Raw genomic sequence first — 16,948 nt, 5'->3', positions numbered from 1 at the left:
ATGTATGGTATAGAACTGAAAGCATTGTGTCATTTTCCTTCTTAACCAGAGACACGTTGCTAATTCTTGTTACGCAGAGAAAAATTCTCGTTCCAGGAAAGAATCACGTCTCCGGTCTTCTGACATGGTGTTTGATCCTTGATCCTTGTGGGTTAAAATGTTTTTGGGATCTGTTCCCTCATTGGCATCTTATTTGTGTATTTGTATGTGTCATGGCAAAGAGCATGAGTGAGCTCTGAATGGGGACTTTATTTGTCATGGCAATTTTCTTCGAGCTCCAGTGGATCAGTCCCCCCCTCTGCAGGGAATTTGACAACACTGGCTCTGATGCAACCAGAGATCGGAGGTGGGAAGACCGAGGCAGACGCTGTGGGGTTCACAGCTGGCAGAATATATGGTAGCGGAAAACCAGCACATACTTGGCTTTATTTCGAAGTTAGTGCCTTGGTTTCGAGCCAAAGGACCATAGCCTTTTCTTTCTGTGGTAATGAATCTCACTCGTTCCCCATCTAGATGACCTTGACCAAGTACAGCTCAGGTTGGTTAGAACAAAGAAACACATGTGATTTGTTTTGTTTTTTTTTTTTTAACAATTAGTCAAGCTTTTGGAACTTGGACTCACATAAAACTCGAAATCATTAGATATTTTGTAAATGAACCATTGATATTTGCTTCCTTCCCAACACCCAACGTCATGATTTAATTTTTTCCAGAAGTATCTGTGGCGAGATCCAGTAGTGTAGAAGAGAAAAGGTGTGGGGGTAAGTTCCTCTTTTTAACTAATGTTTTTTAACTTTTTTTTTAAACTAGTGTTTCGTTGATTTCCGTTATTTTCTAATCATTTCTCTTCCCATACGTTTCATATGATGTTTGGGCCAAGAAAAACAGACGGGAGAAACTCTTGATCCAAACCCCTTCCACTTTGGTAGTGTAACTACAAATAGTCAATATTTGACATCTGGATCAGTGGTTCTCAGGTGCAGTAGCTAGACTGGGATCATCACAAATCCATGGCAGCCAGCTTCAAACCTCCAGGCCGCTGGAGCGACAAAATTATAATGGGGTGTAAGGTTATACCTACACCTCTAGAGGTATTTTTTAAACTTTCTGCAGACCCAAATGATATAAATCACAATCTCTTGTTCCAGTTCATGATAAATTTAGACTTTACTGTCTATGTTTATCTTGTCTGAGCAGGATGGGTTGACGGTCCATTGATCAAAGCCCACCCTCTGTCCGTCCACCTTTGCTAAACCGACCCGATATCCACACCGAGATGGCATATTCATACATGTGGCTGGCGACCTACAAATACCCATTCCTTCCAGAATCCATTCCATCAGGGGACTCCCAGACAGCTCAGCCACAGGCTTTCGTCTCTGTGCTCATATGGAATCAGGAGCTTCGTGGGTGTGTTTTAGGAATGTGCTTACTGTGATTAGCTACGTTAATTAAGAGTCCACCATCGCAGTTTTTCTGTTTAGGTAGCTGTCAATCTGTTCATTCAATAATCTTTGCTGACCACCCACTCTTGGAGTTTTGTGAGGGACATCGAGTTTATCATGGAGACACAGATAGCCCCAGCCCTTCTGGAACCAACAGTCGCATCATAAAAGACCCCAGTGCCTGAGAAATGCAGGGTCTGGTGTCTGACCTACACGAGTTCAGTGGGTTCACAGACTGATCCAGCTGGAAGATAAATACATACCAGCTCCCATAAAAATAATCATAGCTGTAAGATCAGTCACTACATGTCACTGAATTAAGTGGCAAGAAGCGTCCCATTTGATCCTCAAAGAGAGTGTTCATGGAGGTGCCACAGCCCACAGTTCCTTAATGTAAACCTTCGCAGATAGGAAAGGGTTTCGGAATCCGGCCTTCACCAGATTTCAGATGGGTAATACAGGGCCCGCAATGTCTATTACATAACACGCTGCAGTGCCCGGGGCCACATTCTGTAACCAGTCTCTTTAATGATGCTGTTGTGAGATGCGCGCAAAGTGAAAATGCTAACACTCCCCCTGCAGCTCTAGTCCGTTCTGCAGCAGACTGGGTCAGGTCAAGTCATGCTTTGCTGCCAGCTGAGCGGGGAAAAATCAGGTTCCAGAGATTTGGGTTTTGCAAATTCTAGGAAAGGGATAGCAGCTAGGCACTGTCGTCTGCATTAGGGTTGCTGAGAGTCAGAGAGAGGAGGCCACGGGTGAAGGTCACCAGGAAGTCAGCAACGGAGCCGGAGTGTGGACCCAGGCAGTGGGATCTGAGTGTGAGCTTTAAGGCCAGAGCGCCACAGGAAGAGTACCCTGGCAGTAAGTGTCTGGGAGGATTGTGTCCAGGGGCTGGAGCCACAGCAGCTCCAAATACTCTTGGACACTCTGGACCCGGAGCCTGGGGGCGCCTGCTGCCCTCAGAGGCAGCGTAGGTCGAGATTCCGTGAACCAGAATTCTTGAGGAGTATTCTTGTCCTCTGGGAAGGCCAAGGCAGAACCTGGAGTCAACCAGAAGTTGCCTCTGCAGAGTTGACTGGCCCTCCACGCCTGCCACAGGTTTAGAAACCATTTTCCCTGGCCAGCCCTCTCTGGGTTAGGATACAGGAGACCTTCAAGGGCCTTGAGCACTTGGGAGAACATGATGCAAAGCCCACTCCCAATCCTAAAATGCTGCTTCTGTGTGTCTGGGTCAGCTGGGCGAACCGGCTCCCCAACCCAAGATCAAACCTTGACATGCGGTTGATTAAGTCACAGAGATCTTATAATATTCAGAACTGAGTTTTTAGATCTTTAGGCTGCTAACATTGACCCACCAGGTTAGGCAAGTAAGAGGTCGTATGGATCTGAGTGTAGGGCTGAGAGGTAAAAGGAATTACTTAGCAAAATGTTTCGGGATGTTTCAGGAGGCAACATAGATGTCTTTTTTCCATTTGAAGGAAGATCCATCAAATTTTGTACAGAAAAGCAGCCAGTTGAGCCAACTGGGTAGTGGGTTTCTATTCCAACACTACTGACCAAAAACAACAGGAAAAAACATATTCAAAGGAAAGAGCCACGCTAAGCAAATTCAAAAGAGATTTAATAGGCACTATTTTTCCCAATGCGGAAAAGCATAGGCCTATTGAAAAATTTCAATTTAGCTATTTTTAGTTGCACGAGACACAAAGACTATATAATCCTCATAAAGATGTCAGCTGGCCCCAGCCCTCCCCAGGCACCTGCAAGCATGATTCATTGGACTGATGACAAAGCATCTGCATATGGAAAGCATCATACATCTTTCATATGTTACAATAAACTCTTATCAGTGCAGCAGACAGTACTTTTATCGGTAGGTGGCATTGACCCTGGGGAGTCCAATTGGCTAAAGCATAAAACAATGGCAACGTATGTGAGATCCGCTCTTGCTTACCTTGAGCACAGCCTCAACGTTATAGTAGACTTTTCGGGCGGTTGGTGGTGGAAAGCTCCCCGGATGCTCTGTCCACCCTTCCCAGCTTGGGGGTGTCCAGTTCTAGAGGCTCCAGACAAAATCGGGAAAGGCCAGGGATTTATGAATTGCTTCCATTTTGTTAAACCACTGACCAAAGAATCAAAAAGTGAAAAACAGGTGGGTGTTGGGGAGTAGATGATACTTGTAGAATATTCTAGTAACTTCCGCCTGGATTATCCAGGTCCTGGTGCCCAAGACACTGGACACCTGCATTAGGATTCAGGTAGGAGCGAGTGGGTTGTGGCTCGCAGCGAACCCAGGCTCTGTGCTCACTTGGGCAGGCAGCTCCCTCTCTCAGGGGTCCCCAGAACGCAGCATCCGGGAGCAGCAAAGGGCACAGCCTAGAGGGAGACGTCAGGATGTGGGGACAGTGAGGGCACCTCAGTGAGTGGACCCAGCTGAGGTGAATGTGACTCTGAAAGTCCTCAGGGAGGAGCCAGGGTAGTTGAGGGACATACACCCCAGGGCCTGGGTGCAGGGGACAAACTTGCAGGTCTTCTCTCCCTGAGAGCCTGGGGGCCTCTTGCTATCACCCTGGGACTCACCTGGTGTCTGCAGTGTGCCTAGCAGGCATTCTCATGGTTCTATTTGGGTGCAGGATGGACAGATCTGGGAAGAGCGTGGGTGACACTGCGCCCCCTGGTGGTGGATGGGGGGACACCGTGGCTGAAAGGCAGTCCTAGGGATGTGCCCTGTGCAGGTGACAGAGACCAATAACCCACAGGCAACAGGTTGGCCACATAGAGCCAACACAGCATAGAAAAACTAAGGTTGTGTTGTCCTTCACCTGATTTTCACTAAGTCCAGCTTCATGAGCATTACTCAAATGTCTTTATTCCCTGAAAGTCTTGAAACTTTTTTTGTACCGCGTTTTACCAAGACATGATGAACATCTGTAATTTCTTTTGGTTGTTTCTCAGACATTACGAAGGTCTTAATTATGTTACCTTGATGTCCCTAGAGCCAATCACGTATTAGAGACAGAAATCCACGTCCACTCATTTTTTCTACATCTTATATTTATAACTCAAGGAAAATAACCCAAAGATGCTACTTAACACAAACAAAAATATGTAAAAGAGGGCTATTTCATGACCATCAAAAGATCATATTTTATTCCTTTGGCACAAATCCTTTATTTCCTTGGTGTAAACCATTTTCTTTACAGGGTCTCCAAAATACAGTAATTTTGAGCAGTAATTGGAAGCAGTAAATGCTTTCTCACTTTGTTCGTGGGACACAGCCAGGCCGTAGGCAGGGATCCTCCACCGGTTAAGGAGCATGGAAAACATGTTCTCAAGTAACCCCATAGACCAGAAATCATGCCACACTTGAAACAGACAAGCAGACTTGTACAAGCCTTTAAAAAAAAAAATGCTTCTGCTAGTGTATTCAGGTGATGTCCAAAAACCCGATTGTAATCCATAAGAGCATTAACGCAAAATAAGCTGTACTTCCTGGGGGGAAGTGTCTTGGTGGCCGTGACATTTCAAAGGAAGGTCCTGTGATTTCTTGAAGTTTGGAATTGGTCAGGGGCCTTTCATTTTGCTTTTCTGTTCTCATCCGAGTGCGTTGAGCTGTTGAGTAGCGTGTTCTTTTCCAAAGTAGCGTCACTTCTGATGCTGTCTTCCCAGAGTTCAACATGTTCCACATGATTGCCGTGGGGCTGAGCAGCTCCATCTTGGGCTGCCTCCTTACGCTACTCGTCTACACCTACTGCCAGCGGTACCAGCAGCAGTCCCACGACGCCACCGTCATCCACCCTGTTGCTCCCGCCCCTCTCAACACCAGCATAACTAACCATATTAACAAACTGGACAAGTACGACTCAGTGGAAGCCATCAAGGTAAGGGATCGGCAGACAGATGGCCAAGCAGCACCCCGGGGGCGGTGGCTTGAGTGAAGGAGGGGAGGGTAAGGTAATAGGTGTGCTTTATGATGAGCTGCCTTTTCAGCTTTCCTTTGCCTGCAAGAAAAGGTGGCATCTTATATGGGGAAGTGGGTTAGAAACAGGACACAGAAGCGGCAACAAATAAAATGCTGGAAAATACTGAGTCATTGGCCACTGTCCAGTTCTGCCTCCACTGTGCCTTCCATGTTCAAAGAGAGGTCTTGTCAAAGAGAAGAGCTCCAGGCCGAGGGCCTGTACTTGCCAGACAGTGGTAATGAGGACCGGGGTTGGGTAATCCGATATACAGGTTCATTGCTGGAATCACCCCGATGGGATCCTGAGAAAAACTGTCACATTATTATAAAAATTATCTTCAAATAATTTGTATGCATAATGAAGTCTCTTCAGCTTTGCATGCTGCAAAAGTGCTATGTGGCTGGTGTGGGGTGAAGTGTTCTGTTAGATTTTCCCAGTGGGTGATTAATTCAGTGATCCACCCAGAAATAGAGGCCAGTTCTAAGGAAGGAAGAAAGAGTGGAAAGGGTATCCGCTTTGGACCGGAAAGAGCTGAGTTCACGAGTCACCAACTGAGTAAACTTAATGCTAGTCATTCACAGTCACCGAGCCTCCATTTTCTCCTATGTCTTGACTAGTGCCTGACAAAATAAACGTGGTCTTTATTTGAGGCATCGTGCATCAGGTTTTGGAATACAAGTTAGTTACTTCTTTGAACCTCAGTTTCTTCGTCTTTAAAATGGGTATAGCGATATGTACTGTCATATCTTTGTTGCACGGTTTAAATGAGATAACATACAGGAGGTCGGGGGTATAACCGGAAGGACATCAAGGACTCTTGTCTACTTCACCCAATGTGCCCTACCACCCATGTGAAGGAACGAAATTCTCATTTTGATATTCCTGTTAAGTTGGTGGTTCCCGTGAGCGTTTTTAGGGAGCACGTGGAGACTCTTTCTCTGCTATGATTTCCTTTGAAATTCCTTTGACTTCCTTCCCATGTGGGAATATGGAACATCTTCAGCACTTACAACTTCAGGTGATTGAAAGGGCTTGTGTCCTGGGATCCACAGTGCCCTCTCTTATTTCCCTCCTACCACGAGGCCCCCTTCTCTAGCACTTGGACACAGACAGAGCCAGCTGACTTTTACCCATGGGCCTTGCTTACCCCCAGGATCCAGAACCCTTCAGCACCTTGTAGTAATCACGTGCTAGGGCTGGGGAATGAAGCACCAGGCACTCCTAACACGCCCCTCACAATGTCTCAGAGCGGAGATCCCGGGGTATGAGAAGGAACATGAGCTCCTTTTATGAGCCAGAACCTTCCAAACAAGCCTTCAGAACCCCAGAGAGGGGCTCCTCTAAATGTGATTCCACCCTATCAACTTGTGTGTCACTCCAAGTGTCTCAAGGTAATTCAGCTGGTCTTCTGTTCTCACTTAAGATCCAGTAGCCACTCGAGATAATAAGAAATTTCATTTCTGCGAGGGCAGCAGGGTAGCGCTAAGGGTCCTTCTGGAACTTTCTTCTGATACCTTGCCCAGACCAGTCCTGGACAGTTGGCCTCTGCCGACCATCCTGCATCTTTATTTCAGTTTTTTTCAATATTTGCACTCCACCTGGCATAGTTTAGCATTTTGGAAGTATAGGTGCCTTTAATGACTTAATAAGGAAGGGCATCTGTGTCAGAAGTGGCTACAGGAGCCTGTGTTAGGGGGCCCATAGCTGGTGTGTCAAATTAAGAATATGCGTACTCTGACCTGTGGAGTGAGGAGGCACGGGCCACCCCCATGGGATCGGCAGGCAGCTCCCTCTGCATCCGAGCTCCCACTTTGGGGAAGTGGAAACCCCAGGCTTGTTTTGACTGAAGGCACAGTTTCAATACACTCGCCCAAAAGAAGTCAAGTCCCATGGTTTATTACTTACACATCCCAGGAGCCTGGGGAAGGGCAGTCCCCCATCCCAGGTCAGCAGTGAGCAGGAGACAGAGAGAGGGTAGCAGGCACCTGTTACTCACAAGGTGGTTGGGGCAGACGTCACTGACTTTTTGCAGGCTCAGCTCAAAGCAGGAACTTATGGCAGGAGCTCTGGTCCTCTTGTAGGCGTGCAGACCCTGGCTGGGTCTGAGCAGGGTTGTCGTGCTGGCAAATGCCCAGAGGGTGACTCAGAATGGCTGTTTCCTCGTCTCATGCTCAACAAGTGTAGAGAATGATGAGCAACGAAGTCATTTGAAATTTCATGCATTTACTTCGAAATCTCTTTTCCACCTACGTATCCATGATAATTAGAATGCTGCTTAAAGAGTTACACAACATTCAAAGTGTTGATTTGAAGTCACTAGAGTTTAAGGTTTTTTGAAGGTTTGGAATACTCCAAATCTATTTATCAAAAACCACAAGCTTCATTCTAGTTACGAGGCAGGTCTTCAGGAAGGCAAATAACGTGAGGAAGCAAATAAGTGAGAAAACACCTTTAAGACAATGGAACCTTAGCAGGGAGTTCATATTCAGCATAATCGTGCCCTCATTATATTCTTTTTTATTTTTATGAAATACTGCCCATGGAGTATTCTTAAATCTTTTCCTTAATCATTTTCCTTTTTACAGGCATTTAACAAAAACAACTTGATCCTAGAGGAAAGAAACAAATACTTCAACCCTCATCTCACTGGGAAAACCTATTCTAATGCCTACTTTACAGATCTCAACAATTACGATGAGTACTAATAGTTGTTATATTTTTGGCTTCTTGTAATTCCCCAGTTCCTCAAGGCCTGTGCTCCATGACTGCCCATGTTTCCAAGACTTCAGAGTTGAAGTTTGGATACATTTCAAGTGCATTTCAAGCCATGAGTTTCCCATTGCTACCAAAAACAGACATCCTTAAAAGCAACACAGATCTAAATATGATGTCGTGAAAATCTGGTCTCAATGCTTGATCATTGTTGAGTGAGCCATGGTGTGAGGCTTTGTTTTGTTTTGTTTTACTGTGTTCAGTCCATTTTTTTTCTAACAAGTCACTTGATTTCTTGAGTTTTTTACTAAATGTACCACCCACATGGGAAGGAGTCTTTAGAAATAGGAATGTCTTCCTGCTCTGGGGCATAAATCTTTATGATGTTTTAATCCAACAAAAGAGACACTTCAGCCGAGAGTCCCCATTCTCCATAAGGCGTGTTAGGTCTGTAAGTATTTGATGAAACGAAGAATATGAATGTGGCCATAGAGTTCTGCACCCTGGATCCCCTGTCTTCCCAACCTGAATAATTCTGTGGAATCCGTGGAAGCGACTTGCGTGTTTGGACTTGGAACGGTTCTTGCCTGGGGGAAGGGCAGGGATTCACCCCGGCTTGTATCTGCGGAGGTGATGGTGTGAGGTATGACACACGCTTCCCCTGGTCTTAATGCAGTTACTGTGTTATCCCTGGTGGAGGCGCACTCACAGACCAGAGCCACAGACACAAGGAAGGGTCCAGCGTTCCGTGCGATGCTACGAGGCTAGCCATAGTCTCCCTCCTGGATTTCACAGCATTCCAGGGAGCTCCTTGCCATGCGGTTGGTCTGGAAGCCCCGCCCCTGTCCAGTCCATAGTAGCATCCTGAAGAGACGACCCGTAAAACCAGCACTTGCTCAACATTTGGATAGACGCCACACTTTCTGTGTCCCCGCAAAGAAAAAATCTTAAACATTCATGACACCAATGGGGGAAAGCATTAAAAATACTGGAATGTAATGGGAACTGACTTTTTTTTTTTTTTTTTTTTTTAATCTTCCATGTTATGGAAAGGATTGAAAGAACTGACCTTTAATGAAAGGCAACTTTCTAATTTCTATCTCCCGGTAGAACTAGTGTATGGCCGTCATCCCCTTCCCAGAGCATTACTGATGTGTAAAGCTGGCTTTCTTCACCCCCGCGCTGTAAATAGCAAAGTGCCCCCCAAGCTGTCATTTGCCGCCTCCGGGTCAGGTGAGGAGGAGACGTCCAGTTCTGGTGCCTTTGGTTTCTGTCTCAGTGCTGCCTTCCTACCTGCCCCCTCCCGCTTCTCCCTGCATGGAGGCAACAGCATTTCAAGATGTACCTTGAGAAAGCAGGGGTGTGAGGTTTTTAATGATCCCTGTGGTTCTGAGCATTGATCACTGCTAAGCATTTCAGAGTGTTATAATACTATTCATAGAGGTCTCCAGAAAGGAAAAAAAAAAGGCGGGATAAATTACTCATAAGCAACTGATAAATAATACATGGCAGTTGACTGACTAGTCTTCGAAAGTAAGAACAAGATTGAAACTGTTCATCTGATGCCTAAGTGGTCAGTAAAATGTGTTCTTTTTGCTCAATGAACCTTCCGGTTTCCGAAGATGTATAGCACGGGCGTCGAGGAACACAGACTTATTAGCACACATGTTTTTATCCTACCCCATGTAAAGAAACAATCTCAGAAAGTGTTGGGGGGAAAAAATCCCATGTTTACTAATGAATATTGTTGCATTGAAAATACTCCCATGTACCCAGGCTTCCAGAAGCTACTGTACTAAAATTCAATTTTAAATGGCAGGTGGTCTCAGAGAGGCCTGGTAGATTGCAAGTGAATGGTATTCTGGGTCTTTCTGGTGGGGAGTTCATGTGGCCTCTCCTGCATTGTTGTCTGCTGTTTGAGACGACTCTGTCTGGACGCACAGAGCCAAAGTCCATACTCAGGAGGTGAAATTCAGTCCAATGGTTTCCTCTTTGTTCCAGAGCTAGATTTTCAACTGGTGTTATCACTTTTCTATAAGAAAAACGCCTTCACTATGAAGCATGTTATAGTTGTTTTTTGAATCCCTCCCCCGAGTGTTTTCTAAGCTTAAAAGGTCATTTTATTTCCCTAAGGAAAGAGGATACTAATTTCAAGAAAGCATCAGTGGACCTGATTGGAAATGCTTTCTCAATGCTGTCGAGGCTGGACTTCAGTCAGTGTCATGCTGTGGCCCGTGACAGCATCCACCTTCCACACCGAACTGTCATGTTGGCGATTGCCTACATCTTGGATTTATCACTGCAAAGAAAGGCCCTCATTTTTGTTCCCGGACACTCCCCTCAAAGACAGATTATTCTGGCTTCTCTTTCTCTCTGTCTCTCTCCTCTGTCTCTCTCGCATTCTCCTTATTTCACAGAGTTTCAATTGGTTTAGAATAATTTCAAATATAGTCGAAGTATTGTCATCAGCTATGGAGTAACTTGCTTTTCTAGCTTTCATGTGTCTGTGCCTCCCCTCACACCTCCTGTGTTGCGTGAGCCCAGGTGGGTTTTTACAGTGGTGTTTACCACTTCCCCTGGGACCTCCTCCCTAAGGAGCCTCCCTGGGGGCTGAGTGTGGGATTCCCCTCTCTGTGGGTCCTGTTGTAAGTTTCTGAATGACCGTTTCCTTCTGTCTTTTTCTTTTCCTTCTTTTCCTTTCTTCTGTTTTTTTCCTTCTTTCCTTCCTCCCTCCCTCCTTCCTTCCTTCCTTCCTTCCTTCCTTCCTTCCTTCTTTCCTTCCAAGCAGCACAGATAGAGACTAATATTTTAAAGCTGCACCCCCTCTGAACCTAACCTCAAATGACACTAATCCCAGTTTAATCTCTAGGATTATTTCTGGATACGGTTGAAGTTTGGCTGGTTTTCGTTAGGACACTGGCTTTTAGTCTCACATTCAAATTCTTTGGAAGGGAGTCCCAGGGGCGGTGCTGCTCAGGGTCCTTTCTCCAGAGGGGACTGTCACCAGGGGGCTGCATCCTCCCGCAGGAAGGATGCACAGCAGGGCCCTTCCCAGGCCGCTCCTGTTGGGGGGGGGGGGCGGTGTAGGTGAGGAGCCCCGGGCCGTGTCACCCTGAGCCACAGGACTGGGACTTCGGAGGAGTCTGGGGCCGGGTGGGCTCTGTCCCACGGAGGCCCCGCGGTCACCAGACTGGGCGCTGCCCCGCACGTTTGCCCCCCTTGCCGGGGACCCGTTTCCGTGGGGTCCCCTGAACCCCCTCCTCCAGGGATGCCCCGAGCCTGCTCACCCCCGGCGTGCCTCGTGTGCAGGGCAGGTGCAGGGGCTGGCGGGGGCACTGGGGTGTCCCTGCTCTGGGGGGAGCCCGGTCCCCGGGAAGGGGCCGCTCGCGTGCCCGGGGGGACCGGGGTCTGGCCCCACTGCCTCGCGGGCCAATGCCAAAGAGAAGAGGAGGTGGGAAAGGGCGGGAAGTAGGGGGGTGTGGGAAGATGGGGACCCGGCAGCTCCGGGCCGAGTGGGAGGGATGTCCCGGGTGGGGAGCCCGGACCCGCCGGCTCTGTGGGTCTGAAGCCAGGACCCTGGGGGGATCCACTGCGCAGACAGGGGGTTCCGCCCCGGGCGCCCTCGTGTCCTGCTCTGTCCGCACAAGGGTGAGGCCATGGGGGCCCCCGGCCCAGGAGGGTGCGCATTTGCACCCCAGGCTGCGGTGGCACTGGCTGGGCAGAGCCTTCCAAGCTGTGACAGAGTCCCAACGGGGGATGCCGCGTCCCAGGGCCACCTGCCGGGGTACACGTGGGTGAAACTGAAGATCAGAGACTTTATTTGAAGTCTGTAGGAGTCTGCACTCAGCTAGTCATGTTGTCCAAATACCTGTTTGATGCACAAAGTGCAGCTTTCCTTGCTAGTCCTTGAATTCACACGTATCTTTATGCTTCTCTATGATAATTACTTGCTCTCCGAATAAACCATGAACATTTCCCCAGCACTGTCACACCACCTCCGGCAGGAAGTCTTTTACACTCCAGTGGGGTTTTCTTGTGTGGCATTTGGGGGCAACTCCAAATTTCGCATTTCTGTCTCAAAAGAGGGCTCTGGGGCACCTCCCCAGGGGCAGCAGGTACCAGCGGTGGATCCAGTGAACTGCTTCTGCCTCAAAGCAGCCCTGCTCCACAGAACAGGATTGTCCCTAAGCCTCCAGCTCCAATAATCAATGTTCATGAAGGCGGGGACTAAAATGATTACCTTGAATCAACTCATATGCAAACTCTCTGCTGTGCTTTCCAGGATAGGATGGGGCAAAGTGGAATTCTCAGACCGCGTTGGCTTACCCCATACATCCATCCCTTCTAATGTCTCCATTATGTCATGATAATTCTTGTTGACCTGTTGATAATACGTTGACACAATATTGCAAGTTTGATTACCTACGATTATCAGAAACTAGAAAGCCATTCTGAGCCCTTGCTTCTCTCAATGGGAATGAAATGGAAGAACATAAAGTAACAGTCACTTTGGCCTGAGAAATGCACAAAAAGAAATGCCAGTCATTGCATGGTGTATCCCCGTGTGAGAGAAAAGATTTGGAGGCCAGGAGCCATGATGGAATTTATTTCGGCCGCTCTCCCCTATTGAGGTCATTAATAAGAACTGATTTAAAGAGCTTTGTAACTCTACAAATGCCGACTCGAGGTATTCATGTTATCTGTTTTGATAGCCTGATAAAACACAGGGAAATACCTTGTTGGAATCCTTGCTTTTCTCTTTTGGAAACTGACAAGTAATGAACAAGATGCATTGTTGAATTATTGGCAGGAATTTCTGTAATGACTATTCTATACTCCTTTTTTATGGACTATATTAAGGGTGTGTTATACATGTTTTGGGAAGTAGATGAATCAAAGTTTTTTCATATGTCATATGCCATATGTCACATTATCAAAAATTTGGTCTATATTACGAAAGCATCAGGAACAGGGATTGTTTTCTCTTGAAAATATAGCTTATGCCGCACAGGGACTTAGAACATCATCAAAACCAAAAGCAGAGCCTGACGGCATGTTCATTTCCTAGCGGAAGCTGTCTCATAGTATTTGCAAAAGATCGTATTAGTTCTGCCACAGAAAGCAATCAAGCTCATTACCCATGACCAGAGTCAGAATCCATTTTTGTTCAAGCAAACAGGTTTTACTGTATTGACATGATGAGGATAACTAGTCAAGGGCATTTAAAAACCTGAAAGGAATAAAGGAGAGGGAGAAAACCACGCTGTGGCGTTTCTTAAACCACCATGTTGGGCTGGCAATACCACCCACTCCATCGCTTCATATTTGGTAAGAAATCTGAGGCCAGTAGTTTGACCACGACCCTATTATTTTTTAGCTTTGGTTGAAAGGCCAAGTGGCCCAAATGTTAGGTGAACGGTGGTTCAAATGCTAGACAAATACAGGCTGGGAGCCCAATCTGGATTCTGGAAAATCCAAACAGTCCTTCTGTCATGTCACTAAGAAGAGAGCGTTGTTAGCCATCCTCCCTAAGTGCAGAGAGTTTCGTTTTCTATACACAAAGTTGCCAGTGCCTTGTTTAAGATGGTGATTTGTCCTCCCATCTGGATATTGTTGGTTCCAATTCAAAGCAGAGGACTGACTGGCTACACTCTGAAGAAAATCATTCTTACCTGTCTCTTTGAACTCAGGAATAGAAAACGACCAAGGAGCACATCCTAGTCGGGTGTCATGTCTGCCCCCACTGGGTAGGGCATGCAGCACCGGAACAGGGGCAGAAGTGTGCTCAGAGTTCAGGTTAATCTGGTCTCAGCCTTCCAGAAAGTGACATCACCTTAATTTTACATCTTCTGTGAAAATACCTTAGTGTCTGGTCTGTAGTGGGGATGCCGATGTGGTGTCTATAGAAGTTAGAGTTTTTGTTACTGACCCCTTTCAGGCAAGTCCAAGGTACAGGAAAATCAGGCTCGTGGCAGCTGGCACAGATACAGTGAGTGGAGTGAGAACCACCTAGAACATTGTGTGTGTGTGTTTTAAGGCAATTTCAAAACTGCTTCACAAGTTCACAAAGTTGTCACCCTTAATTTGGGTTAAGAAAGTTAACAGTGTTTTCTCTGCTGAAGGTGTTTTCTCTTATACCATGACTGTTGGCCAAAATCAAACTTTAACTTCTGCACTTTGAAGGAAAGCACAGTGTGAACCTTCAACCCAGGCACCTACAGTCACCACTGAAACTCTACATCATCTGCAAAGAAAATGCACAAACTTGCTCCCTTGTAGGATTCTTCAAAAGCGTGTAACGAAGCTTGCGTGTTACGCCCTTGATGTGACTTTTGAAGACGTTATGAAATGTTAAATGCCTCATTCTGTGTGAATTTGCTGTTGCTGTTTTGTGATACAAAATAAACTTCCTTGGGATTGTTTCGTTTTTTTTCACTGAACCTTTTCCAACCAAAGCCAACTTCAGCCCTTGGTAAACTTACAGATAGTTACTGACCTTGAATTTAGTTTTTAAAAGACCATATGTGTGAATCATAATGGAGCTTTGTAGATGAGACAGTGTTGCCTTTCCCTTCCCTTGAATGAGAAAACGGAGTTTTGATTGCCCAGTTGGAATCCTCATGGGTTGCAGATCTGTCTTCAGTTTCTTGGGTGCCACCTCCCCCTTTTTTTTAGTCCTTACATTTGGTTTTTCAAGGTTTCTTTTGAAACCTTGTCGTTAGAAATGTGGAATACAAATTTCCAATAGTCTTCACTTTTATGTTTTCTGTTCATCAGTCTGTTGGTCTTAAATGCTCACTGGAGAGAGAGCTGTCCGGCACTGTATCCAAGAATGTTGTTTAATGACACCTGACAGGTGCATTGCGTTCAAGAGTCAGTTTGAGACACCGATTGTGGCACCCCAGGCCAGGAGCTCATCCGTTGCTGCATTTGGGTCAACTATGGAAAATGTTGAGAAGGGACAGTCGGGGGGGGGGGGGGCAGGTGTTACCCACCAATCAGTAGAAACCAACTCACACCTCCTCCAAGTCCCAATGCTGAGGAAAGCAAACATATTTATAAGAAAATGAGCTGTTATTCCAGAAGGGAGAATGCCGTGCTCACTCACTGCTCTCGGTGAGTTGCCAGTTTCTACCATCCAGACCAATTCATTTTATTTTTTCAAACAAATTCAGGAAGAATGACCCTGGGTGTTGCTCAGAGTGTCATCTTCCTTCCATAGCATCCCCTCCCTCCCATCTCTACCCGCCAACACTTTGGGGGACGAAATAAGAGAATCCCGATTATGTACAGTATAAATTGTATTATATTTTTTGTACTTATGTTTTATGTAAATAGTTTGTCTCATGCAATTGTATGTGAGCATTGAAATAAATCCTACCATTTAGGAAACAGTTTAGTGCAATTCTTCTTCGCATAGCCGCAAAGTCTCCGTGCTCCCGGATGTGCTAAGGCGTGACAGCTCCTTGGAGGGTTCCATCAGAGTGAGACTGGACAGCCTTCTGCACAAATCCCCTATCAAGCTCCTGTTTGTTCTGCAGATCCTCAGGCGTCTTGAGTGGTGGCCGAGACTGGCCCCACCAGCCTCACGATGGTTCTGTGATACAGTCAAGAAGCGTTAGCAATGTTTCTATGGGTAATGGGACATATGTGACAAGGAAAGCCAATCAGGGTTTTAATTTATTAGGAGTTGGTGTCAGATCCTGTGGAAGGTTAATTTGTTAAGTTATATTCATCTCTCCAGCACACCATATTCCGTTATTTCTTGCATAAAACAAGACTTTTCTAGAATGAACTGCTGACTGTCAGTTAGCATGAGCACAGAAGATGCATGGCCCAGGAAGCCCACTCTGTTGAGTGAAAGCCACATTTCATATTTCAGTATTCATGATCCTGTTACCTCTTTCTTTCTCAACTTTTCAATACACAGTTGAACAACACAGGGGTCAGGGACACTGACGTCAGCAGTTGAAAGTCCGCATATGACTTTTGACCCTCCTCCCCCCCCCGCAAAAAACAACTAATAGCTTACTGTTGACCTTACCAATAGCAGAAAGTCGACTAACACATGTATTTTTTATGTTGTATGCATTATATACTTTATTCTTAGAATAAAGTAAGCTCGAGATAAGAAAGTGTTATTAAGAAAATCATAAGAGAAAATTTACATTTACAGTCCTTTTCCATATTAATAAAAATAAAAATCACGCATACATTGTTCAACAGCCAACTGTTTGTATGCGTGTATATATATGCATGCACATACATAATAAACACACGTATAGACAAAGTATGTATAATTTCATATGTATGTATAATTTTTAATTGACTAAAACGCTGAAAAAGCCCATTTAGTATGGAGGCCAAAATTAACATAATAAAATAAAAATATATAGTGAAGCATGTTATAATGATTAAGCTGTTCTTAACCACAGGTAATGAAATAATTACTAAGTTTTTTAAATCTGTATTTGCCCTGATCACTCAGGCTCTCCGCACGCTTAAAAGACCTCGCTCCTATTGCAAGGTTGGATGCCTGTTAGTGCTAAAAGAGTCCCAGAAGAAGAATTTCTTAAAGCTTCTCTGGGAGGTCTGTTCTCCCCCCCCGTTGAGCTCATTGACAAAGTGGTTATCAGCTCTGGCTGCACGTTATCTGGGGAGTTTTTTTGTTTTGGGCTTTGTTTTTGTTTTAATAAATATTACCCAGACTCCATCCCCGACCAATTCAGTTGGATTCTAAGCATCTCTATTCTATGAAATATTAAAATTTTAAAGCATCCCTTAAAGAACCTACATTTGGCGGTCAGTTTAGAAAGCGAGGGAGATAAA

At 45.8% G+C, this 16,948-nt stretch overlaps 1 protein-coding gene across 10 annotated transcripts in view; it reads left to right on the top strand.

Moving 5' to 3' along the window:
- SEMA5A (semaphorin 5A) overlaps positions 1-15,511 on the top strand; it is a 477,458-nt gene extending 461,947 nt beyond the window's left edge. For all 10 annotated transcript variants that reach the window (XM_053906877.1, XM_019450800.2, XM_019450802.2 and 7 more), the window contains 3 exons: positions 714-761; positions 5,115-5,326; positions 7,993-15,511. In XM_053906877.1, coding sequence (XP_053762852.1) covers positions 714-761; positions 5,115-5,326; positions 7,993-8,112 — 380 coding nt within the window. In that variant the 3' untranslated portion in view covers positions 8,113-15,511. The remainder of the gene's footprint in view (positions 1-713; positions 762-5,114; positions 5,327-7,992) is intronic.
- Positions 15,512-16,948: the final 1,437 nt, after the last annotated feature.

This window comes from Panthera pardus, unplaced genomic scaffold (genome assembly GCF_024362965.1).
Source record: "Panthera pardus isolate Hobbes unplaced genomic scaffold, ASM2436296v1 HiC_scaffold_2, whole genome shotgun sequence".
Taxonomy (NCBI): Eukaryota; Metazoa; Chordata; class Mammalia; order Carnivora; family Felidae; genus Panthera; species Panthera pardus.
The sequence above is the reverse complement of the archived record's forward strand: the minus strand, read 5'-3'. Positions and strand labels throughout refer to the sequence as shown.